The sequence below is a fragment of the Trichosurus vulpecula genome, chromosome 1, assembly GCF_011100635.1.
Source record: "Trichosurus vulpecula isolate mTriVul1 chromosome 1, mTriVul1.pri, whole genome shotgun sequence".
In the NCBI taxonomy this organism is placed as follows: domain Eukaryota; kingdom Metazoa; phylum Chordata; class Mammalia; order Diprotodontia; family Phalangeridae; genus Trichosurus; species Trichosurus vulpecula.
In genome coordinates, this window is record NC_050573.1 from 4,974,588 (window position 1) to 4,999,393 (window position 24,806).

Below are 24,806 nucleotides of genomic sequence, written 5' to 3' on the forward strand. Positions count from 1 at the left end.
TGTAAAATGAAAGTAATGCCGGCAGATGAGACGGCTTGTGTAAAGGCTCTCTACCGCCGTCACCACCTTCAGCACTATTCTCTCCCTTCCTTCCACTCCCCTACCGGAATCTTTCTCCCAGCCCTTCCCCCCACTCTCCAGAAGGATCTTTGGAGTTGTTGCCAGGAGGCAACTTTAAGCGCTTTCTGTATGCCAGATACTGTGCTTAGTGCTGACACAAGTCACTTCCCCATGCCCTCAAGGATCTTATATTCTAATTGAGGAAGATAACACATCCAGGGGAGACTTGGAGAGGAAGGTTACCAGGGGCCAGCATTGGGGGAGGGTCAGGAGGTTCCAGGGGTCCAGAAGGTAGAAAAGTCTGGAGAGGGAGTTGGGCTGGAAGTGAAGTGAGCACGGACGGGGGGCTCCTCATGACCTCCAGAGCAAGGGGTCAGTAGATTCAGCCAGTCAGTCATCTGGCATTTATGAACACCTACTGTGTGCCAGGCCTTGTGCTGGTGACACAAAGAGGGCAAAAGACAGGCCCTGCCCTTGAGGAGCTCCCAGTCTGAGGAGAGAGACCACCTGCAAACACTGCGAGCAAACAAGACCCCAGCACTGAGAGCCGGAAGGCGGGGCCAGTCCATCTCAGTGGTCCTTTTTCCTTCCTGTTATACAGACTGCCCTTCTCCCAGAAAACAGAAGAGAGGATGGCTCCCGTGCTCCTGACAGCCAGGACCCGCCAGGTGAGTGGCAAGCCTTCTTTCTTTGGGTGGCGTTTCTGTCCTCAGAGTGGGCACCAGGAAATTGTAATTATCTTTGATTAGAGGCCCCCAAGGGGCGCTACAGTGCCCAGAGTGCTGGGCCTGGAGTCAGGAAGGGCCAGTTCCTCGTGAGGCCCCTAGGGGGCGCAGCAGTGCCCAGGGTGCTGGGCCTGGAGTCAGGAAGGGCCAGTTCCTCGTGAGGCCCCTAGGGGGCGCAGCAGTGCCCAGGGTGCTGGGCCTGGAGTCAGGAAGGGCCAGTTCCTCGTGAGGCCCCTAGGGGGCACAGCAGCGCCCAGGGTGCTGGCTCAGCTCAGGTCAGGAAGACCTGAGTTGGTTGAAATCCAGCTTGGGCCGCTTACCACCTGTGTGACCGAGGGCAAGCGACTTCACTGCCACCTGCCTCAGTTTCCTCATCTGTGAAATGTGAATAACCAGCCTGTCAATAAACACATTTTTCTGGTCTCAGAAACAGCAGAAGAGGCAGCGGAGGTGGGGGGGAGGGGAGGCTGGGAACCCTTCACGTGGAGCTCCTGGGAGGAGGTCTCCACCCTCCAGGCAGGGCAGGGGCGAGGCCTGATTTCCAGGAGGAAGGGCTTCCCGGGCCGTGGGGAAGAGCCGGGAGTGCAGCTAGCCAGGATGGACACAAGAAAGGACCTCCCCCCGGGGAGTTGTGAGGATCACGTGGGCCGCAAACCTCCGAGTGCGCTTAGTCGTGGCGCCACGTGGCTGCTCAGGGATCATTAGTTAGGGCTCTGCTGGGATTCGGATTGGGAGTCCACCAGGTTAGAAACTACTTCCTTATTTTGCCCAAGAAAATGAGGCTCTTGCCTTCCTCCAGCTCTCCTGGCATTGGTGGGTACCGGCCGAGCACACAGGCTCGCCCCTTGGCCATGACCCACCATGACCAGGCCACTTCCTTTCTCTAGCCATTCATCTTTTTACTGCCTTTTATACCACTTTTAGCTTGCTGTCAGTTCTGTGTTGGTGATATACTGTGGCAGGGTCTCTTAACTTTTCTTGTGTCATGGACCCCTCTGGCAGTCAGTGTGGTGAAGCCTATGGACCCCTTCTCAGAATCCTGTGTTTAAATGGATGAAATAAAATAGATTGGTTAAGAAAGGAAACTAACTATGCTGCAATGCAGGATCCCAATTTAAGAGCCCCCGTGCTATGGTCTGTTTATACCCATCAGGCATCTCTTCATTGCCCTTTGTGTGACTCCAACTTTAATTCTTTAGACACAATGGTATTCCATGCCCTATTACCAGAAGGATAATGGTGGTGCAAAGATAAGTCTTTGTTTGAGGCAGAAGCATGGTGTCATTAGGACCATGGCCCACTTAACCATACATGCTCCAGCCCTACCCGTTGTGCTGGGCCCACTCTCTGGGCTGTCCATCCAGCTGTACGTCACTGTCTGGACAACAGACCTTCAGCCATGTGCTTCTCATGTGGGCTTAGGCCAAACTCTCATTTAGGATAGCCTGCAACACTTTTCGCAAGCTTCATGCATTTGGAGGACTTCCTCATCTTTAAGCAGTCAGCCTCTCTTCCATTTGGACTCCACTCTGAATAGCGTCTGTGACCGTGCACATGCCTCTGTTGAGCATGCATCGATCTGCTTGTGGAATGCCTCCCCTACCACTAATAAGCAGAGGATATAACACAGTTATCTCTGTCGCCTCTTTGCAAACATGTTCTAGCCCTGGCGTTGGCCAACAGAAATATTAAATGGAAATAATATATGATTTTAATGGCATGCAGTTGCTATGTTGTCAGTAATTGGAAATTAATGTTCTGAGGAGGATGGTTGAATTTAGGGTGGGATATCTATTATCTTTTTTTTTTTTTGAGTGGGGAAGGCAGGGCAATTGAGATTAAGTGACTTGCCCAAGGTCACACAACTAGTGTGTCAAGTGTTTGAGGCCAGATTTGAACTCATGTCCTCCTGAATCCAAGGCTGGTTCTGTACTCACTGCTCCACCTAGCTGCCCCAGGGCTGCATAGCTAAACGATTGGGGGAGGGGTGTTAAGAGTTAGGTGCCCTTAGCCCTTGAACGGGGCCTCTGCCATTCCCCATATAGGGTTGGGATGCACAGCAATACAAAGGCAAAAGGCTATGATTGAGGCTCTTACTAATCATTATGGGCTGCATTGGGGGTCTCCATACCTCTTCTGAACACAGTTTTGAAACAAGATTTTATAATCCCTTGATCCTTCCCACCATGATCAAGTCCTCCCAAATCCCCTGCTCCAAATCCCTCTGCCACCACCTTCAACAACCAGCTGGCCACAATTGCTTTTAATCTTTGTCTCTTCTGGTGGAAGAGGGCCATCCCAGCATTTCTTGAGGTAGGATGAGGGGCTAGGAGAGAGTTAGAGGGAATCTTTATACTTTGTTGGGGCCACCAAGACCCTTGCACTTCTAGGATTGGAGGAAATCTGTATCCTCATTGTCTTGGTTGGTGTTGGACTTTTGAAGAACACATATATCATGTTATCCTAAGCTTTCCCCCATTTTTGGGACCATCTAAGCATGAATTTAGCTTCAGATGCTCTCTCATAAATAAGATACAGTATGTCTCAATGGGAATATCTTGTGGTGAAGCAGTAGCCCATAAACTTCCTCGTTTCTGTGAAAGGCCCCAGCATCCTTCTCGAAGGTCAGCCAGCTCCTCAGCCTCAGAGGCCTTCCTGACCCTTAGCTCCCCCTCCAACCCTGGAAGTTCTCATCTCCAGTCCTTTGCTTACTCTCATCAGTACTGCCTCCACAGCATTTCTCAGCTCTGTCCTCTGTGTCCTCACATGCTCACGTAGCTCCGACCATCACATCTCCCCACCTGAAGTCTTTCCCCTCCCCAACATGTCTTCCAGAGAGCTGGAGCTTCCTAAGGCGTAGCTCTGACCACATCGCTCCCCTGCTCATGAAGTTCAGGGCTCTCTTTTGTCCCTCATTCTAAATACAAACTTCTCTGTTTAGCATTTAAGATCCTGCAGGATCTGGCTCTGGCCTAGCTTAATAAATTGGCTGACATCACGTACTCCCACATACTCTCTGCTCCAGCAAAGCCCAACTCTCACATTTGTGGTATATAACATTCAGTCTCCTGTCTCTGTGACTTTAAACAGGCCGTTCCCCACACCTGGAATGTGCTTCCTTACCTCCACCTCCTGGAATCTCTGGAAGTGGAGAGGCAGCCAAGTGTTTCAGTGAATAGAGTGGCCAAGCACTTACAGCTGCGTGATCCTAAACCAGTCACTTAACCTCTGTCAGCCTCAGTTTCTTCATTTCTAAAATAGGGATAATAATAGCTCCTACCTCCAGGGTTCTTGTGAGGAGCAGACAACTTGGTATTTGTGACAAAGCCCTCGACGCAGGGCCTGGCGCATAGTGTGTGCTTCATAAGTGTGTGTTCCCTTCTCTGCTTTCCCTGGGGGGTTCAGACGTCAAGTACCATTTCCCTGAGCCCTTACTTGTTTGCCTTTCACATCTGTTTTATATTTACCTAATGCTGTACATTTTGGGAGCCCCAGGAAGACCCAAGCTCTTCAAGAACAAGGAGTATTTCACTCTTGTCTCTGTATTACTAACACCAGCAAAGAGCCTTGAATTGCACTAGTTTGACTCCTAATGAAAGCTCTTCAAACGGGTACCCCAAGCTGCCCACTGCAGCAGTAGGCAGCAGGCACATCTTGGTGGCCGAGTCTTTCCTCTCCAAGCACAGGCACTAGCTACACGCCTTGAGCAAGCCCCTTCAGTTTCACATCAAGGCCCAAAGGAGATGCTTGTTGCCCCATGGTAGGTACACAGCACAGTTGAGGGATGATGTGAGGCAGCATGGTGTTGTGGAAGGCTCTCAGGCCTGGGAATCTGAAGCCCTGAGTTTGAGGGCTAGTTCTGATCATTTCTAGCCATGTGACCGTGGCCATTCCCCTTGAAGTTGATTATTTTCAGTTTTCTTACCTGTGAAATGGGGATAATGAATACAGTTGTGAGATAAATATTTCATGCATATACCAAGGAAAAAATAATTATATATATATGTTATATATGAGCTATTATGTTTGTTTTATTACATGTTTTGAAATCTCATATAAATGATGGGGTATAAGTAGTACTCAGGAAATCCTTGACCTATCTGGAAAACTGAGAACCACTCCCTTCAGTTCCTGGCAGCCTCCCGTTACCTCCTTGGTCTATGAAGGGGGGTCCCTGGGGCAGCACAAACATATTTGGTATTTCAGGAAATGGTGACATTCAAGGATGTGGCAGTGGACTTCTCCTGGGAGGAATGGGGGCACCTGAGCCCACCTCAGAAGGAACTTTACCGGGAGGTGATGCTGGAGAACTACAGGAACCTGGTCTGCCTGGGTAAGGACAGCTTCCTCCAGGGCCTCAAGATCTGCCCGTTGGAGAATCTTTGCATCTAGTCTTCATAAACCCCATGGGATATCTTGAGGGTTAATCAGGCATGCAGAGACCTGAGAATCCTATTCCTTTTTTGGCCATGAAATAAGATATTTCTGCAAATTATTCCTTGGTGAATGGTCTTGGGTTGATGTAACTAGAAACAGGAAGCTCAGTTGTGTTATCCTGGGGTTATCAGGTACACAATTCTCCCCTAAGGTCAGGTGCACCTTCATGGAGATTCATTGGATTAGATTGAATTCCTCTCCTCTTACCAGAAAGTAAGTCAAATTTATTTACTATCTGAGCCCAAATCTACTTTGCAACCTCATTTGTCCAGTAATACAGAGCATACTTGCCTGATGCCTACCTTTGTATCTTAGCACTGCACTTAGCATAGTACCTGGCACATAGTAGGCACTTAATAAATACTAGTTAATTGTCTAGGCTTGCATTCTGCAGGGGCTCTTCATGCCCAGCACTTTCCTATTTTCATTGGGCAGGACTTGAGGATTCAAAACCACATGTGATTGAACAGCTGGAGCAGCAGGGAGCACCTGGGATGCAAGAAGGCTCTGTCCTAGCAAGCACCTGTCCAGGTGAGTGTGTGGGAATCATTGGGCAGTTGCAGCTTAGCTGGCTGCACAGGAGAAACCCTTGACAACACTGTCCAGGGAGCTGTCTTCAAAATCCCCGAGGCCGTTGGAGGAGGTCTGAGCCTGGGGCATCACCTCAATTCACCATCCTGACATCTTAACTCTTATGTGGCCTTCAAGGAGCAAGGGAATCATGCTATTAATAGAAGCCACTTTGTTTTCTCTTCTGACTTTGCCTCAATAACCTGTCTTTGGCATCCATTCTCTTACTTCTCCTGGCCCATTCCTTCATTTCCTTTTAAAATATCTGTTCATTAATAACAAAATATGAAACAAATGCCCTGTTTCTGCATCTCATTCTAATCACTTTTTTTAAATGGTTTTTAGGATTATGTCACTGTTAGTTTTACAGAGATGTGGGCAGTGTGTGTATTCTGATTTTGCTCTCTTATGTTATTTTTTAGAGAAAGCCCCATATGTCCCTACATTCTTAAAACATAACTGTTATAAAGGTGCCATGGTACATATGAATGCCAGAATTTAGCCAAAGCACAGTTTTTTAACAAGGTTTAACATAAGGTTTATTTTTAGCCTTTTGCTATTATAATAATAACCATTATCATCACCGTCATCATTATTACTATCAGCATCACTATTTATTATTACATTTGTTAGTATTATTATTATTTTGAGATTGAGTGGCCCAGTCTTGCCCAGACTCAAAGTGTAGTGGCTACTCATTTGACCCTCTGCAGCTCAGACTTGTGCAGCCCAAAAGACCCACCAGCCTCAGCCTCCCTCAGGAGCAGGGATTACAGGCCTGTAACCAGATTTTATTTCCTTTCACAGCTTCTTGAGAGTACAATGTTACTAGCAGAATTATTGGGTCAATGGAAATTAGGAGTCTTGGTGTTCCTTTTGTATGTTGCCATATTGTCTTTGAAGGAGATGGCTCCAGTTCTTGGCGCCATGCACGGTAGAAGAGCTCACTTGTTTCTCTTCAGCTTGACAATGCCTAGTTTTCTAGGTTTTAACACTTTGCCAATTTGAAGGGAGCAAAGTGGAGTCTCAGAGATTTTTTAATTTGGATATCTTTGGTGGCTACAGAGTTTGCATAGTTTTTCCAAGAGGCTATTCGTAATATGCGTTGCTTTTAAGAACTTCATATTTATTTCACATTTATCTTTAGGGAAATAGATCTTGGCCTCATAAATTTATATCAGTTCCTATAGACTGTGAATGCCAACTTTCTAGCAGAAATATGGAAGCAAATTTTCCCCAGTCTTATTTCTGTCCATTTTACTTTGGATGCTTTTATTTTTGTTGGAGAGAAATGCTTTTTTAAACAAAATAGTTTAATTTCTTCTACTTGTTAAATAGGGCATCTGAGTTCAAATTGATCCTCAGACACTTGTTAACTGTATGACCTCAGGCAAGTCACTTAATTCTGTTTGTCTCAGTTTCCTCATCTGAAAATGAGCTGAAGAAGGAAATAGCAAACCACTCTAGCATCTTTGCCAAGAAAACTCCAATAGGGTCACAAAGAATTGGACATTACTGAACAACAGCAATTATTGGTTTTATTTATTTACTTACTTATTAATTTTAATCGGCAACCAGGTGGCACAGTGGATAGAGCACTGGGCCTGAAGTTAGGAAAACTCATTTTTGTGAGTTCAAATCCAGCCTCAGACACTTACTAGCTGTATAACCCTGGACAAGTCACTTAACCCTGTTTGCCTCAGTTTTCTCACCTGTAAAATGAGTTAAAGAAGGAAATGGCAAACCACTCCAGTGTCTTTGCCGAGAAAACCTCAAGTGAAGTCATGAAGAGTTCTACATGACTGAAGAACAACAACGGAATAGGTACAACATAAATAAAAGGTGATTTGGGGAGGGCAGGCCCTTATAGCTATGGGGAATTAGGGAAGACTTCATGTAGTAGAAAATACTAGGGCTTAATTTTTAAAAGTTTAATATTTTATTTTTTCCAAACTACATGTGAAAACAATTTTCAACATTTGTTTTAAAAACTTTTTGAGTTATATATTCTCTCTGTCCCTCTCTTCCCCACTCATTGAGAAGGCAAGCAATTTGATATAGGTTATGCATACAAAACATTTCCATATTAGTCATGTTGTGAAAGAAAACACCAAAAAAAAGCCCAAGAAAAATAAAGTTAAAAAAGTATATTTCAATCTGCATTCAGAATCCATCTGTTCTTACTCTGAAGAGGGATAGTATTTTTCATTATAAGTCTTTAGGAATTATATTAGATTATTGTATTGCTGAGAAGAGCTAAGTCATTCAGAGTTGATTATCATACAGTATTGCTGTTACTTTGTACAATCTTCTTCTGGTTCTGCTCATTTCACTTTGCATCAGTTTCTGTAAGCCTTTCCAGGTTTTTCTGAGAGCATCCTGATTGTCATTTCTTTTAGGACAGTAGTATTCCATCACATTCGTATACCACAACTTGCTGAGCCATTCTCCAATTGATGGGCAACCCCTCAATTTCCCATTCTTTGCCAGCACAAAAAGAGCTGCTATAAATATTTTTATTCATAAATATCCTTTTTTTTTTAAAATCTCTTTGGGATACAGATTTAGTATAATAGTGGTATCGCTGGGTCAAAGGGTATGCACAATGTTGTAGCTCTTTGGAAATAGTTTCAAATTACTCTGCAGAATGGTTGGATCAGTTCACAACCCTAACAACAGTGTATTAGTATCTAAATTTTCTCACATCTTTTCTATCATTTATCATTTTCTTTTTCTGTCATATTAGCCAGCCTGATAAGGTGGTACCTCAGAGTTATTTTAATTTGCATTTCTCTAATTAATAGTGATTAGAGAATTTTTTTCATATGTCTATAGATAGTTCTCATCCAAGAACTGCGTGTTGTAACAGCAATGTTACTTGCCACTACTGTGGCTGTGTAAGATCAATAACACCAGCACACAGGAGAGCTGCTAGCATAGGTTCTTTGATCTGCTTTTCTAAGGAAAGCAACTTTAAGGGGTTAGCAATCTCACTTTAATTAAACATACATGTATCATTCACTTAGTTCAGGAGAAAAAGTCAGCTCCCTGAACTTCAGAGAAAACACAAACAGAAATTACAAACAGAAATTATATAAACAGAGCAAATGAGACAAATCAGCAGACAGAGCTTCTAACTGTCTGTCCATAGCAATACATACATAGTTACCAGAGAGAGAGAGAAGCACCAACATCTGGGTTTTCAAAGCCAGGGGGCTCCTTAATGGCTACCCAGAGTTTCATCTGGTGAAATCACAATCACAGGAATGCCCTTCCAATGAGTGAGCCCCAAAGCAAAAAGCTAACCTCAGAATATATATACACTTCTCCAGAGTCAGCCCACAGAGGGTGTTACAACCATGTCACTCAGACTTATATGACTATATCATTAAGGCAGAATTCATGACTTCAAAGATAACCATGAATATGCCTGAGTGGTCCAGGATTGCAGGATATAAGGATTTCTCTAAGTAGAAGGCAGAGGAGTTAAAGCATTTATTGAAACTCAGAAGTAGCAGACCCACGGACCAGTGTCCCCAATTCGACATCCTGGCAATAACCTTCCAAAACCAGTATGTCCATCTCACAATAGTGACCAGGAGGCCACAGAAAAGCCATACTGGTGCTTCCCCCATAATTGCCTCACCAACTGCCTCTTAGCTCTGCTCCAACCGTTCAGCAAGCCCCTCCCACCACAAGCTTCATGTCATCACGTGGACCAGAACTCAGGTGCCTACCATTGGCTCCAGTCCTAGCCACTCCCCCCAGGACCCTGAGAGCCCCACCCCCGAAGCTCAGTGAATGGGCAGGAAAGATCTTCCCATTTACTGATTTCCTTGACAATGACTTAGGCTTTCTTGTGACTTAAGCAGGTCATGAAAGACTCTTGATTTAAACAAAGGCAAGATTCAATCAAAGACACTTGATTGTCTTAGTGCTAAGAAGCACTCCAGAACAAAAGACAACAAAAAGTCCCATGTTGCTTGCCATTACAGTCCACCATTCCAGGATCCTTGGCCCCACAATCTAAATGGCCATAGTTCCAAATTGTTTTCCAGAATAGCTTAAGCAGTTCACAGGTCCACCAACAATGCATTAATGTGCCTATTTTCCAGCAGCTCCTCCAGCATTTGTCATTTTCCCTTCTTTGTCAACTTCGTCAGTCTGATAAGTGCGAGTTGGAACCTCAGTGTTGCTTTAATATGCATTTCATTAATTATTAAGGATTTGCTACATTTTTTCATATGGCTATTGATAGCTTGGATTTCTTCCCTTGAGAACTGCCCTTGAGAACCCTTTGACTACTTATCAATTGGAGAATGACTCCTAGACTAATGAATTCAATATTATGGTAAGGCAGCTGAGAAGTAAATACATTCACAGTGAATATTGCATTGATAAGCATAGCTTTCAAGAATAAGTTAATGATAGTCCTGTGGTATTCTGCCCCAGTCAAGCAAGCCATGTCTTGAGTAGTTTGTTCCATTTTAAGTACCACCATTTCTTTAGACAATTGATAAGCAGGAGAATGGCTACTGAATATGTAGGGAATGTGAGTTGAGCTCAGCCCACAAGGACATAACTTTGAGGTCTTATCTAAGTGGAGCCAGATTAAGTAGAAGACTTGTTTGAAGTGATCTTAGACGTTAGCCTATAGGTACTGGAGACCACAGAATTCCTGTCCCCAGTGGCACTCAGGCCTCTAAGCCACCTCAAAACCTAAGTCTTAGGATATCTACAGTCTTGCAGGGGCCTTAGCTTCTGGGGATTCAGAGACTGGGAGCTGAGTGCCAATACCACATTTAGAATATACCTCATATTCTGCATCTGGGAGTCATAGGGGGTGAGAGCCCTTACTGACTGTGCTCAGTCATCACAGGATGCTGGAGGTTGAGTGCCTCTATGTTTCTTCATTTTCGGGAAGGCAGAATCCTAGCTCCTGCCTGACTTCCCTCACCCTCAAGTTCTAGAATCAATTTCTGCTAAGATGAAAATGTTCTTTCCCCACCTTTATACTTTTCACTATCTACCTTGATTCTGTTGTTATTCAATTGTGTCTGATTCTTTCTGACCTATGGACCGTAGCATGCCAGCCCCTTCTATCCTCCACTGTCTCTCAAAGTCTCTCCAAGCTTGTGTTCATTGTTTTCATGACACTATCTATCTGGCCAAAGCATATAAGCTTTACCATTTGATCTTCCAGTGAATAGTCTGAATTAATTTATTTAAGTATTGACTTGCTGCAGCCAGCACAGTGGAGTGGACTTCAACGTGGGCTGATGGCGGTTGAATAAAGAGACGGGGTTGTCATATACTAGTCATACGCAGAGCTGTTTATTCCAAGCATAGGTGCAGTTTATATACTGTGAGGAGAACAAGCCAATAACATATACATGTCCCGGGCCCCCTGCACTTCAGCATATATAAGATCCTGTTTTTGTATTATCAGCGCAAAACACACAGCACAGCAAATATCAGTCTTGGGTCATCTTGACCTGATAAATATTTTTAGGTGGCGCCATTAAGCAATAGTCACAAGACAGGAACCCTGTCCTTTAGGGTGAAAAACGTTGCCATAGGGGAGGGGAACTCAAGACCCCATCCAGGGCAAAGGTTCTCTTCATTGACTGATTTGATCTCCTTGCTATCCAAGAGACTCATAAAAAGTCTTCTCAAGCACACCAATTCAAAAATGTTGATTCTGTGATTCTCAGCTTTCTTTATACTCTAGCTCTCACAGCCATACAATGCTAATGGAAAAACCATAGCTTTGAGTATGTGGACCTTTGTTGGCAAGGTGATGTCTCTGCTTTTTAGCATGCTGTCCAGATTTGCCATAGCTTTCCTTCCAAAGAGCAAAATCTTTTAATTTCATGGCTGTAGTTACTGTCTGTAGTGATCTCAGCCTAAGAATAAAAAAAATCTGACATTGCTTCTATTTCTTCTTCCTCTATTTGCCAGGAAGTGCTACAATCTTAATTTTTTTGATGTTCAGCTTCAGGACAGCTTTTACATTCTCTTTTATTCTCATTAAGAGGCTTCTTAATTCCTCTTCTTCTGCCATCAGAATGGTATTGTCTGCATACTTGAGATTGTTGATATTTTTCCTGGCAACCTTAATTCTAGCTTTTGACTCATCCTACATCTCCACAATCCACCTGCTCCTCCTCTTTCTTGCCATCATACCCTCTACTTTTTTTGATTTTTAACAAACTTCTTTTTATCTTCGTTCCACATTCTTTCCCTCTATTGCACTATCAGAAACCTGGCTCTCCACAGAAGGCATTGCATCCTTGCCTGCCCTCTCCATTACTGGGTGCTTCTCTCATGCCCTCCACTTCCAAGGCATTGGCCAGGAGGAGGCAGGCTTCTTGTTCCTCATTTCTTCCAAAGTGTTACTTTTTTTTTTTTACATGTCATTTATTTTTCAAAACTCAGGATTTCATGATAAAACAAAGGCAATGAGGCAAACACAATTCATTTGAGGTGGATGTTTTTTTTTTGAATTCAGGATGATGTTTCTCATCTGGCCTCACAGCCTTCTTGAGTTTTGTAAAATAATTTCTTTTATCCTTAAATTTTTTTCATTTATTTAATATATTTAGTTTTCAGCATTGATTTTTACAAGAGTTTGAGTTACAAATTTTCTCCCCATTTCTACCCTCCCGCCCACTCCAAGATGGTGTATATTCTGGTTGCCCCATTCCCCAGTCATCCCTCCCTTCTGTCACCCCACTCCCCTCAAATCCCCTTTTCCGTTCCTTTCTTGTAGGGCAGGATAAATTTCTACACCCCATTGCCTGTGCATCTTATTTCCTAGTTGCATGCAAAACCTTTTTTTTTGTTTGTTTTTGAACATCTGTTTTTAAAACTTTGAGGTCCAAATTCTCTCCCTTCTTCCCTTCCCACCCACCCTCCCTAAGAAGGCAAGCAATTCAGCATAGGCAACGTGTGTATCATTATGTAAAACCCTTCCAAAATACTCATGTTGTGAAAGACTAACTATATTTTGCTCCTTCCTAACCTGTCCCCCTTTACTGAATTTTCTCCCTTCACCCTGTCCCCTTTCGAAAGTGTTTGTTTTTGATTAACTCCACCCCCATCTGCCCTCCCTTCTATCATCCACCCTTTTTTATCTTCTTCCTCCTTCTTTCCTGTGGGGTAAGATACCCAATTGAGTGTGTATGGTATTCCCTCCTCAGGTCAAATCTGACGAGAGCAAGATTTACTCATTCCCCCTCTCCTGCCCCCTCTTCTCTCCCTGCAGAACTGCTTTTTCTTGCCACTTTTAGGAGAGATAATTTACCCCATTCTATCTCTCCCCCTCTCCCCCTCTCAATATATTCCCCTCTCATCCCTTCATTTGATTTTATTTTTTTAGATATCATCCCTTCATATTCAACTCACCCTGTGCCCTCTGTGTGTGTATATATATATATATATATGTGTATATATATATATGTATGTATGTATGTATGTATATATATACACACACATATATACACACACATATATGTATACATATATATACACACACAATACACATACATATATACACACACATATATACATACATACCCATATATATATATATACATATACACACATACATATACATACATACATACATACACACATATGCGTATTCCCTTCAGCTACCCTAATACTGAGGTCTCATGAATCATACACATCATCTTTCCAAGTAGGAATGTAAACAAAACAGTTCAATTTTTGTAAGTCCCTTGGGATTTCTCTTTCTTGTTTACCTTTTCATGCTTCTATTGATTTTTGTGTTTGAAAGTCAAATTTTCTGTTTAACTCTGGTCTTTTCACTGAGAAAGCTTGAAAGTCCTCTATTTTGTTGAAAGTCCATATTTTGCCTTGGAGCATGATACTCAGCTTTGCTGGGTAGGTGATTCTTGGTTTTAATCCTAGCTCCATTGACCTCCAGAATATTGTATTCCAAGCCCTTCGATCCCTTAAGGTAGAAGCTGCTAGATCCTGTGTTATTCTGATTGTGTTTCCACAATACTCAAATTGTTTCTTTCTGGCTGCTTGCAGTATTTTCTCCTTGATCTGGGAGTTCTGGAATTTGGCGACAATATTCCTAGGAGATTTCTTTTGGGGATGTTTTTGAGGAGGTGATCTGTGAATTCTTTCAATTTCTATTTTACCCTCTGGCTCTAGAATATCAGGGCAGTTCTCCTTGATAATTTATTGAAAGATGATGTCTAGGCTCTTTTTTTGATCATGGCTTTCAGGTAGTCCAATAATTTTTAAATTATCTCTCCTGGATCTATTTTCCAGGTCAGTGATTTTTCCAATGAGATATTTGACATTGTCTTCCATTTTTTCATTCCTTTGGTTCTGTTTTATAATATCTTGATTTCTCATCAAGTCACTAGCTTCCACTTGCTCCATTACAATTTTTAAAGCAGTATTTTCTTCAGTGATCTTTTGGACCTCCTTTTCCATTTGGCTAATTCTGCCTTTCAAGGCATTCTTCTCCTCATTGGCTTTTTGGAGCTCTTTTGCCATTTGAGTTAGTCTATTTTTTAAGTTGTTGTTTTCTTCACTATTTTTTTTTCAGTATTTTTTGGATTCTCCTTTAGCAAGTCATTGACTTGTTTTTCATGGTTTTCTCACATCCTTCTTATTTCTCTTCCCAATTTTTCCTCTACTTCTCTAACTTGCTTTTCCAAATCTTTTTTGAGCTCTTCCATGGCCTGAGACCAGTTCATGTTTTTCTTGGAAGCTTTTGATGTAGGCTTTTTGACTTTGTTGACTTCTTCTGTCTGTATGTTTTGGTCTTTGTCACCAAAGAAAGATTCCAAAGTCTGAGACTGAATATTAGTGTGTTTTCACTGCCTGGCCATGTTCCCAGCCCACTTACTTGACCCTTGAGTTTTTCATCAGGGTATAACTGCTTGAAGGGTAGAGAGTACTTTGTTCCAAGCTTGAGGGGATGCGCTGTTGTCTTCAGAGCCATTTCTATACAGCCAGCTCTGCCACACCAGCACTTCTCCTTCACCAAGAACCCCCAACCCGGACCTGACGAAAATCTTAAGCAGGCTCTGCACTCCTGCTCTGATCCGCCACCTAACTCCTCCCACCAGGTGGGCCTGGGGCCGGAAGCAACTGCAGCTCTAGTTCTGTAGCAGCACCTCCCCCACTGCCCCCGGGGCAGTGGCCGAACTGCGAACTCTTTTCACTCTGTCCCTGGCAGCTTTTCCCACTAACCTTCTCTGTTGTCTTTGGTGTTTCTGGGTTGAGAAGTCTGGTAAGTGCCACAGCTCACCGATTCAGGGCACTAGGGCCTGCTCCGCCGGCTCCTGGTCTGGTCGGTCCCACCGCCACCCACGCTGAGCTCCACTCCCCTCTACTCCCAGCTCCATGCGTGATAGACCTCACCTAGCGACCGTCCAGGTTGTCCTGGGCTGGAGGCCTGCCTCCCTCTGCTATTTTGTGGGTTCTGCAGTTCTAAAATTTGTTCAGAGCTATTTTTATAGGTTTTTGGAGGGACCTGGTAGGGAGCTAATGCAAGTCCCTGCTTTCCGGCTGCCATCTTGGCTCCACGCTCCCCCCCCCCCCGAAGTGTTACTTTTTCATCTCACTCAGTAGCTCCTCTTCCTTTTAGGATCATTTCATCCATCCTTCACATCCAGTCTGACTCCTTGTTGTAGCCAGTTATTAATATCCAGGTCATTTTTCCTTCCTTCCATTCCATCGAACAAGTATCTGCCAAAAGCCTAATATGTGCCAAACACTGCTGAACTCTAGGGGTACAAAGACATTCTGCTCTAATATAACCTCTGCCCTTATACTTGGGGGTTTTGATACCCATCTTCTTAATTCATCAGCCTTCTCAACTTGCATGACTTCCATCTTCACCCACCTTAGCCACTCAAAAGAATGATCATACTCTTAATCTGACCACTATCCATAATTGTTCCATCTCTGTTATCCAAATCTCTTGTATTCCTCTTTCAGAGCATACTCATTTATTCTCTGAAGAACCTGTTCTTCATTTCATAATGATATATTTTTGTATTCTCAATCCCCTTCTTCCCCATCTCCAAGATGGAGACCTATTGGTCATTCTGTGACTCTCTTCTCTGTCTAATCCTTAGTCTCCTTCTACTCCCTGGCTCCTTCCCCAATGCTTGCAAACATATTCAGGTCTTTCACATTCTGAAAGAACCTTTACTTAACCCTTTCATTCCTTCAAGCTAGTGTCTTATGTCTCTCCTCTCCATTTATTAGCTCTTCCTCTGGAAATGACTTGGAATAACTTGATATTTACTTGTGGACATGATGTAAATAAAATATAAGCTCTCTGAAGGCTTAAGCTTCTCTTCTTGTCTTTACATCTGTTGCTTCTAGCATGGTGCCTTATACATAGCAGATGCTTAATAAACGTTTGCTGAATCAACCTGATTTGAAGGAGGATAATTTGATAGATATTGTGGTTGTTGATTGTCCTTTGTGCTCAAAGAGCTTCAAAATGACATCATAATCAATGTACAGTGTATCTGACTGTCACTGGTCAGAGCAATACAAGCTTGGAAGGCTCCACCTGTTGGGCACAAATATTCTGTATGACCATTAGAGAGGAAGATGTCTCACAATTTGTGCATCCTTTGATAGCTGTATGGCCTGAACAAGAGAAGACTCAGTAAGAATGTGATTGCTGACTTCAGGTAATTAAAATGTGTCATGTGGAAGAGGAATTGAATTTGTTCTATTTGGCCCCAGAAGGCAGAATTAAAAGCAATAGAGAGAAGCTGCAGAGGACAATGTAAGCTTGCTCTAAGAAAAATCTTCTTAACAGTTGGAGCTACCCAAAAGTGGAATGGGTTGCCTTGGGATTCACTAGAAGTCTTCAAGCAAAGACTAGAGGACCATTTGTTGGTGGCATTAAAATAGAAAGTCTTTTGGGATATTGGTTGCACTGAGGTCCTTTCCAACTCTGAAATTCTGTGATTCTTTGATTGTGATATTTCAAATATTAACTTTGACACTAATTAGCAGTATGACCTAGATTGAGTCAGCAAATCAATCAAAGTCAATTTCCTTATTTGGAAAATGTAATTACTAACCTACCTACTTCACAGAGTTGTATATATGCTTTTTATAAATTAAGTAGATAACCATAAAATGTTAGTATTATTTCTTTTAGACTTTAACATTCAGCAATCATTTTTCTTAATGGAGGAAATGGAAGATGGGACCAAACATACAAAAAAGAGAAAGTATTTACTTTTTCTGTCTTTCAGATTGGGAGAACAGATCTGAAACCAAGGAGTCCATTCCAAAGCTGGGCATTTCTATGGAAAAGTCATTCCAAGAGAATTTCAAAAGGGATGGTCCCTGTGTCTCCAAGTTGATAGAATGTGAGGCTGGGTTAGAGAGATGGCAGAGCTGTGAGAAGAAACATTCTAAGCAAGTAAAAACTTTCCAAAGGAAAACTTCCAATAAATTGAAGCACCACAGATGTAAGGAATATGACAGAATCTTTGGTCTGGAGCCAACCTTTGTTTCCCAACAAAAACTATATGCTGGGAAGAGTTTCCACCTATATGATAAACATAGAAAGAGCTTCAGATTGTATTCTGACTCAAGTAGGTGTAATAGAATCTGTTTGAAGGAGACATTTTCTAAATTTGATGAATGTGAGAAATCCTCCAGTTATAATTCAGACTTTTTAAAATGTCATAGAATAAATACTCAAGAGAAACCTCATGAATATAATGAAGTTAGAAAAACTTGTCAGAGCTCGTCCATTATTTCTCTCCCAACAATTATTACTGGAGAGAAACCTTATAAATGTAATGAATGTGGAATGTCTTTCCTCAGTAGCCTACAACTAATTGAACATTGGAGCATTCATATGGGAGAGAAATCTTATCAATGTAATGAATGCGAAAAGGTATTTTGCTGGAGCTCAGGACTTATTGAACATCAGAGAATTCATACTGGAGAAAAACCTTATGAATGTAATGAATGTGGGAAGACTTTCAGTCATAGGTCATCCCTTACTTCCCATCACAGGATTCATAGTGGGCAAAAAACTTATGAATGTAATGAATGTGGCAAGGCCTTCTACTGGACCTCAGAACTTATAAAACATCAGAGAATTCATACTGGAGAGAAACCTTATGAATGTAATGAATGTGGTAAAGCCTTCCACCAGAGCATACACCTTATTCAGCATCAAAGAACTCATACTGGAGAGAAACCTTATGAATGTAGTGAATGCGGGAAGACCTTTGGCCGAATTGCACTCCTTACTGAACATAAGAGAATTCATACAGGAGAGAAACCTTATGAATGTAATGAATGTGGGATGGCCTTCCGGTGGAATTCAGGACTAACTGAACATCAGAGAATTCATAGTGGAGAGAAACCTTATGAATGTAATCAGTGTGGAAAGACTTTCAGTCGTAGGTCATCACTTACTTCCCATCACAGAATTCATAGTGGGAAGAAACCTTATGAATGTAATAAATGTGGCAAGGCCTTCTATTGGATGTCAAAACTTACTAAACATCAGAGAATTCACACAGGAGAAAAGCCTTATGTGTGCAATGAATGTGGGAAGACCTTTAACCGAAACACACATCTTACTCAACATCAGGGAATTCATACTGGTGAAAAACCTTTTGAATGCAGTGAATGTGGGAAGGCTTTCAATCGCAGCATACATTTTACTCAACATCAGAGAATTCATACTGGAGAAAAACCTTATGAATGTAATGAGTGTGGAAAAGCTTTCTGCCAGAGCTCTGGACTTACTAGACATCAGAAAATTCATACTAGAGAGAAATATTAGGTTGTAATGACTGTAGGAAGGCTTTCTGCCAGAGTAAAAATAAATAAATAAAAACTTCCTGATTATTAGAGAATTGATTAACTATTAATTGGCAAAGGCTTACAAATGTAATAAATATGGACAGCTTCTCCATAAACTATCCCTTACTTCCATCACAGGATTATATTACAAAACTTATGTTTTGAAAGTGGGGAGGCCTTCCATGGGAGCATATAATTCAGTATACATTGCAAAATTAATGGTGAAGAGAATTAATGAATGTGAGAAAGCCTTCCATACCTTTTATTGCTCATCAGAAACTTCATACTGGAGAGAAATTTTATATAATAAATGTGAGAAAACCTCTCAAATCAAAAGTCTTATTCAATATCAGAGAATTCATACTGAGTAATATCTTAGGAAAATTAAGCCTTAAGAATGTAAAAATTTTGAGAAAATTAGCCAAATACATATTTTACTGAAAATTTTAGAAATAATATTGAATACAAACTCTCTAAGTGAAGCAAAGTTTCATCTAATTTTCTGACAGCTCTTCCAAACATTTTCCTCTCAAGTCTCCAACCCCAAAGCTTCCCTTTTCCAAAGCCCTGATTACAATAGATAATGTTTCTTTTTATAAGCAAAAAAATTGTCACCTGCCAGATATTTTATCATTTAGTAAATCAGTTAGCATTTATTAAGTGCCTACTGTATGCCAGGCACTGCACTAAATGCTGGGGATACAAAGAAAGGCGAAAACAGTTCCTGCTCTCAAGGAGATCACAGTCTAGTGGGTGAGAAGACAACACGAAAACAACTGTATAAACAAGATACAGAATAAATTGGAGACAGCCAACATGGGGAAGTCATTAAAGAGGATTGGGAAAGGATTCTTGTAGAAAGTAGGGTTTTATCTGGGATTTGAAAGAAGCCAAGGAGGGCAGGAAATGGAGCATTTAGAGTATGGGAAAGCCATTGGCAATGTATGTAGTTCTGAGATGGAGTGTCTTGTATAAGGAATAACAAGGAAGCCGTGTCACTGAATCAAAGAGTACGTGGGGATGAGTGAGGTATAAGAAGACTGGAAAGTTGGGAGGAAGGCCAGTTGTAAAGGACTTTGAATGCCAGAGGATTTTACATTTGCTTCTGGAGGGGATAAGGAACCACTGGAGTTTTTTGAATAGAGCAGTGGGTGAAGTGCACGTAGGGAAGGTTAATTTGACAACTGAGTGGAAGATGGACTGGAATGGGAAAGAATTGAGGCAGGGAGGCCAACCAAAAGACTATTGTCATAAATCAAGCATGAGGTGATAAGGGCCTGCATCACTGGACTGGCAGTATCAGAGGAGAAAAAAAGACTGTATGGGAGAGATGTTATCAAAGCAATTGACAGGTCCTAACAACAGATTGGCTGTGGAGGATGAGGGAAGGAGGAATGGGAGATGATATTTAGGTTTTGAAGTGACTGGATATTTAGGCCTGGGTGACTGGAAGGATGGTGGTGCCCTCTATAGTAATGGCACCTCAAAATTTTAGAGAGGGGAAATTTTGTGGAGAAAGGTAATGGGTTTAGTTTTGGACTTGTTGAACTTAAGATGTCTATAAGACATCATCTCTACTGGAGCTCTCAGAATCATCATTTTCTCTGCTCCTCCTTCCATCCACTTAGAGAAGAATCAGAGAATTTTACATAATCACACAATTTCATAGTTATGCAGGGGTGTGCTGGTAAATGCTTAACTATTAGCAGACTTCATAACTTACTTGGGTCTTCAATACCCATCTAGTCCAATGTGTGCCCGAAAAATAATCCCTTCTCACAATATTATCTGACAAGTTACCATCCCTTAAAGCACTATAGAAATGATAGTAAGCATGCTCATAATGGTAAACCTTTCATGAATTTTCTCCAGTGCATCAACAAATAACTCAGTTATGACTGCCCAACTGAAAGCTAGGGACCAGGTTTGCAAAATTTCCCTTACATTCCTCCCCATTGCCTTTTAATTAGCTGTAGCAATTTTATTTCCCACTATTTTAATATCATTCTAGTCTCAAGGACAGCCATGCTATCCTTCCTTGCCTTTTCTACCTTTTTCTCAAATTTCTGATTGTTCCTAGTTTCTCATACTTCCCATAACCCATTTATATGTGTGTGCACCCCATTACTTGTGCCTATCTTCTGCCTTTGCTTTTGTACTTAGAGATCCAACATCCCTACCTGTAAACCATTACTTTCTGCCATATCCAAAATTTTTAGGCAGATTTACTTTCCTCTTCTCAATTTCTTACAGAAACAGCCAAGAGATGGTGTTTTCAGGTGTGGTAAGAGATAAAGTCTTTATGTCAGATTCTGTTTGGTGAGGGTAGGTGCTTCAGGAGACATCTAAAGAGGACTGTGTTTCCACCCCAAGAGAGGGTGTCTGGTTTCTCCATGGCATCAGATGGGGGGCAGGTGACCCACAGAAGTTGGATATAATCATGGGATACACTGGCTCTAAGATCGACAGGCATACAACAATACAGGTCAGCACAGTGGATCTGTAGACCTTCATTTTGGTAGTCCAATACCTCTTCTCTTCTAGACTTTCCCTTGGGGCTTCCCAAACACTGAGCTAGCTCTGGCAGTGCATGTGTCAACCTCATCATCTATGTGGACATCCCTGAAAAGTATACTGCCAAGGTAAGTGATCTTATCTACAGAATTCAAAATTGCTCCATCTGCTATAACTGAAGGTTCTATGTATGGATGGTGTGGCTCTGACTGGTGGAGAACGTATGTTTTCTTGTTAAACCAAAATTAGTATAAGCAGTAGAGAATCGATCCATACTTTGTTGCATTTCAGCTTCAGAAATTATATTGAGTATACTATCATCTATGAATAAAAAATCATGTACCAACTCTCCCCTAATTTTAGTCTTGGCTTGTAGACTTTCTAAATAATTTATCATCATATAATAAATAATTTGTCATCAGTGTGGTAGCTGCCATGTTTGTCCTCATTGAAGGCATCTGACAACATTGTTGAAAACATCATGCTAAAAAGCATGGGAACAAGCACACAGCCTTGCTTCACTCCGTTGGTGACTAGGAAAGTGTGAGAGTGTCGTCCGTGTCAGGCAAGCATGCCATCATGAAATTGGCATACAATACTGATAAAACTTCTCTGGGCAGCCAAATTTTGACATAATTTTCCATAAGGCCTCACAACTGACAGTATCAAAGGCCTTGGTCACACAGCTTGTAAATACTTGAATCTGGATTTGAAATCAGGGCTTCTTGTCTCCAGGCCCAGGATTCTGTCCACTGTGCCATGGAGATACCTAAGAAGAGCTTCCTCCTAGGACCCACACAGCTCCAGCAGTCTTTGCTTCCTCCCTTCATCACTGCTATGGAGCATCGTCAGCATCGAATAGTCATTGTTTGCCATACCAAGTTTCCTAATCATATGTGAGTATGAGGCCAGCAACTTGTTCCCAGGTGAGCAATGCTTACTCTATACGCCTGGAAGCTGGCAGTTTGTTCATGTTTCCTTTGAAGTTCTACCTTTCCTACTCTATTCTCCCGGGTGAGAGGTCATCTCATATATGAAGACAAGAAAAGTCTCCATCTTCTTGCCAGGAATTGGGTCCAGTGACCTATTTTTTTTTTCCAGCACAAATCCACTCTGTGAACTCTTCTCACTTCCCTCTCAGGAACACGGGAAAAATCAGCCCTCAGAGATCTTTTGTAGAGTCCTGTACTGGGAATCAAGATGGGCTCTTAGCACTTATTCAACCAAGTGCCCTTGAAGAGTTTGGCCTTTGTTTCCTTGATTAAATTAGGAGTCTTTGATGACCTCCTTGCCTCAAGGTAAAGCCTAGTTTACATGGGTTTCAGTGACATGATTGTGACATCAGAGGCTTTTAGACCACATGGGTTTAAGCTGCATTTTTCTGACTATTTTAGGTCACGTGGGTGAGTGGCTGTGTGACTCACCTTTGACCCTGAACAAGATATATAAACGCAGAGGTTGGCTTTCCTTTTTGGAGCTCTGAGCCACAGCAGGAGTGGCGAGTGACTCTGAGCCAGCCTTGTCGAGCTCCCAGCTGAACTCAGATGTTGATGGTTCCTTGGTAACTATGAATTGTATTTGGTCTGTTCATAAATGTATGTTTGTAATTTGTTTGTATTTGCTCTGAAGTTCAGGGTGCTAGCTTTCCCCCCTGAACTAAGTGAATGGTGTTTGTATGCTGGATTAAAGTAAGATTGTTAACCCCTTAACATTGCTTTCCTTAGTAATGCAGATCAAAAGAACCTGGGCTTGCAGCATTCTTGTTGTTGGGCTTGTGTTGGTTTTTTACCCCCACAGCAGCTGCTAGCCGAATTGTTGCAACAAGTCCTGTGAGAGTTGCTACCATGGCCACTGTTTCCAGAATAAAATAGAGTTAGTCCAGCATTCTGAGCTGGCTCTGACTTCAACGCTTCCCTGTTTCCAATGTTACCATGTCCAAATCAAATGTGATCCCCCAGTTGGAGCCAGGGGAAGCATGTTGCATGTCAGAGGGAGAAGGCCCACCACGAAGCAAGAGAATGAGTGACACCAGGCAGATAAGGAAGGACAGCAAGCAAATATAATGTGCTCTTGAAGGAGTACAATACCTCTCTGTAGCCTTTTATCACTCTCTTTTCCTTGAAACTCTAGGTTTTCATGACACTATTTTCTGCTGATTCTCCTCCTACCTGTCACGGCTCCTTTTCAATCTCTTTTGTTAGATCTTAATTTAGATTGCACTCGCTCACTGTGGGTATCTCCCAAGACTGTTTTGGGCTCTCTCCTTTTCTCCCACTATACTATGCCATTTCACTTGGTGAGCTCATCTCCAACTACCTCTTAGACATTTCAACTGGATGTTCCATAGACATTTTAAATTTAACATCTCTAAACTGAACTCATTATGTTTACACTCCAAACCCTTCTCTATTCCTGACTTCCCTGTTACCATCAGAGAGCCACCATCTTCCCAGTTACCGTAGCTCACAGCAGAGCTATCATCCTCAGTTCTTCACTCTCCCTCAGCCCCTCTAGGCAATGAGTTGCCCAGTCCCATCATTTCTACCTTGATAACATCTCTCATATGTATGCCCTTCTTTCTTCTGACACTGGTGCAGACCCTCATGCCATACCCTCACACCTGGACTGTTCCAATAGCCTTCTGGTTGGTCTCCCTGATTTAAATCTTTCCCCAAGCCAGTCCATCCTCTACTCAGCTGTCAAATTGATCTCCCTAAAATGCAGATCTTATTATGTCACCACCCCTTCCACTCGATAAACTCCAGTGGCTTCCTGTTGTTCTCTAGCAGAAAATACAAAATGCTCTGCTCAGCATTCGAAGCCATTCATAAACTAGGTCGTTCTTATCTTTCCAGTCTTCTTTTTCCACAAGATGTACTCTTCAATCAAATAACTCTGGCTTCCCTGATGTTCCATGAACAGGACACTCTGTCTCTCAGCTCTGGGTGTTTTGTGTCCATTCACCATGCCTGGAATGGTCTTCCTCTTCATCTTTGCCTTTTGGCTTTGCTGAATTCCTTCATATTGCCAGTTAAAATTTCACCTTCTACGGGAGGTTTTTTCTGATCCTCTAAATTCTAGAGCCTTCTCTGTTGATTATTTCTGATTTATCTGGTATGTAACTTCTTTTAACATAGTTGTTTGCATGTTATCTCCCCCATTAGACTGTCCATGTTGGGCTGGCCATGTTGTTTGAATACAAAACATACTTGCCAAAAAGACTGTTTTATGGAGAACTCACTCAGGGCAAGCATTCATATGATGGTCAGAAGAAGCAATACAAGGAGACACTAAAGGTCTCTCTTAAGATCTTTGGAATTGATTGTGTGACATGGGAGACACTGGCTCAGGACCACTCAGCTGGGCATGCCCATACCAGAGAAGGTACTGTGCTGTATGAGCAAAGCAGAATTGAAACAGCTCAAAGGAAATGCAGGATGCGCAAATTTAGAGGATCCACTCTAAATGTTCACATTGACTATTTGTGCCCAACCTGTGGTAGAGCATTCCAACCTCCTATTGGTCTGATCAGCCACAGTCAGACACACTGAAACTTGATTCTAGCATAGTGATGTCATTTTGGTTTTCTTAGAGTACAAAGGACAATAGTCAACCAGTGGACGCATGTTGCTCTGTTTAGGATGTAGT

General features: G+C 42.2%; 1 protein-coding gene across 1 annotated transcript; it reads left to right on the plus strand.

The window, feature by feature from the left end:
- Positions 1 to 692: 692 nt before the first annotated feature.
- LOC118844695 (zinc finger protein OZF-like) lies at positions 693 to 18,624 on the plus strand. The gene is made up of 4 exons (XM_036752681.1): positions 693 to 728; positions 4,992 to 5,118; positions 5,658 to 5,753; positions 17,606 to 18,624. The coding sequence occupies exons 1-4, from the start codon at positions 693 to 695 to the stop codon at positions 18,622 to 18,624; spliced, it is 1,278 nt and encodes a 425-aa protein (XP_036608576.1).
- Positions 18,625 to 24,806: the final 6,182 nt, after the last annotated feature.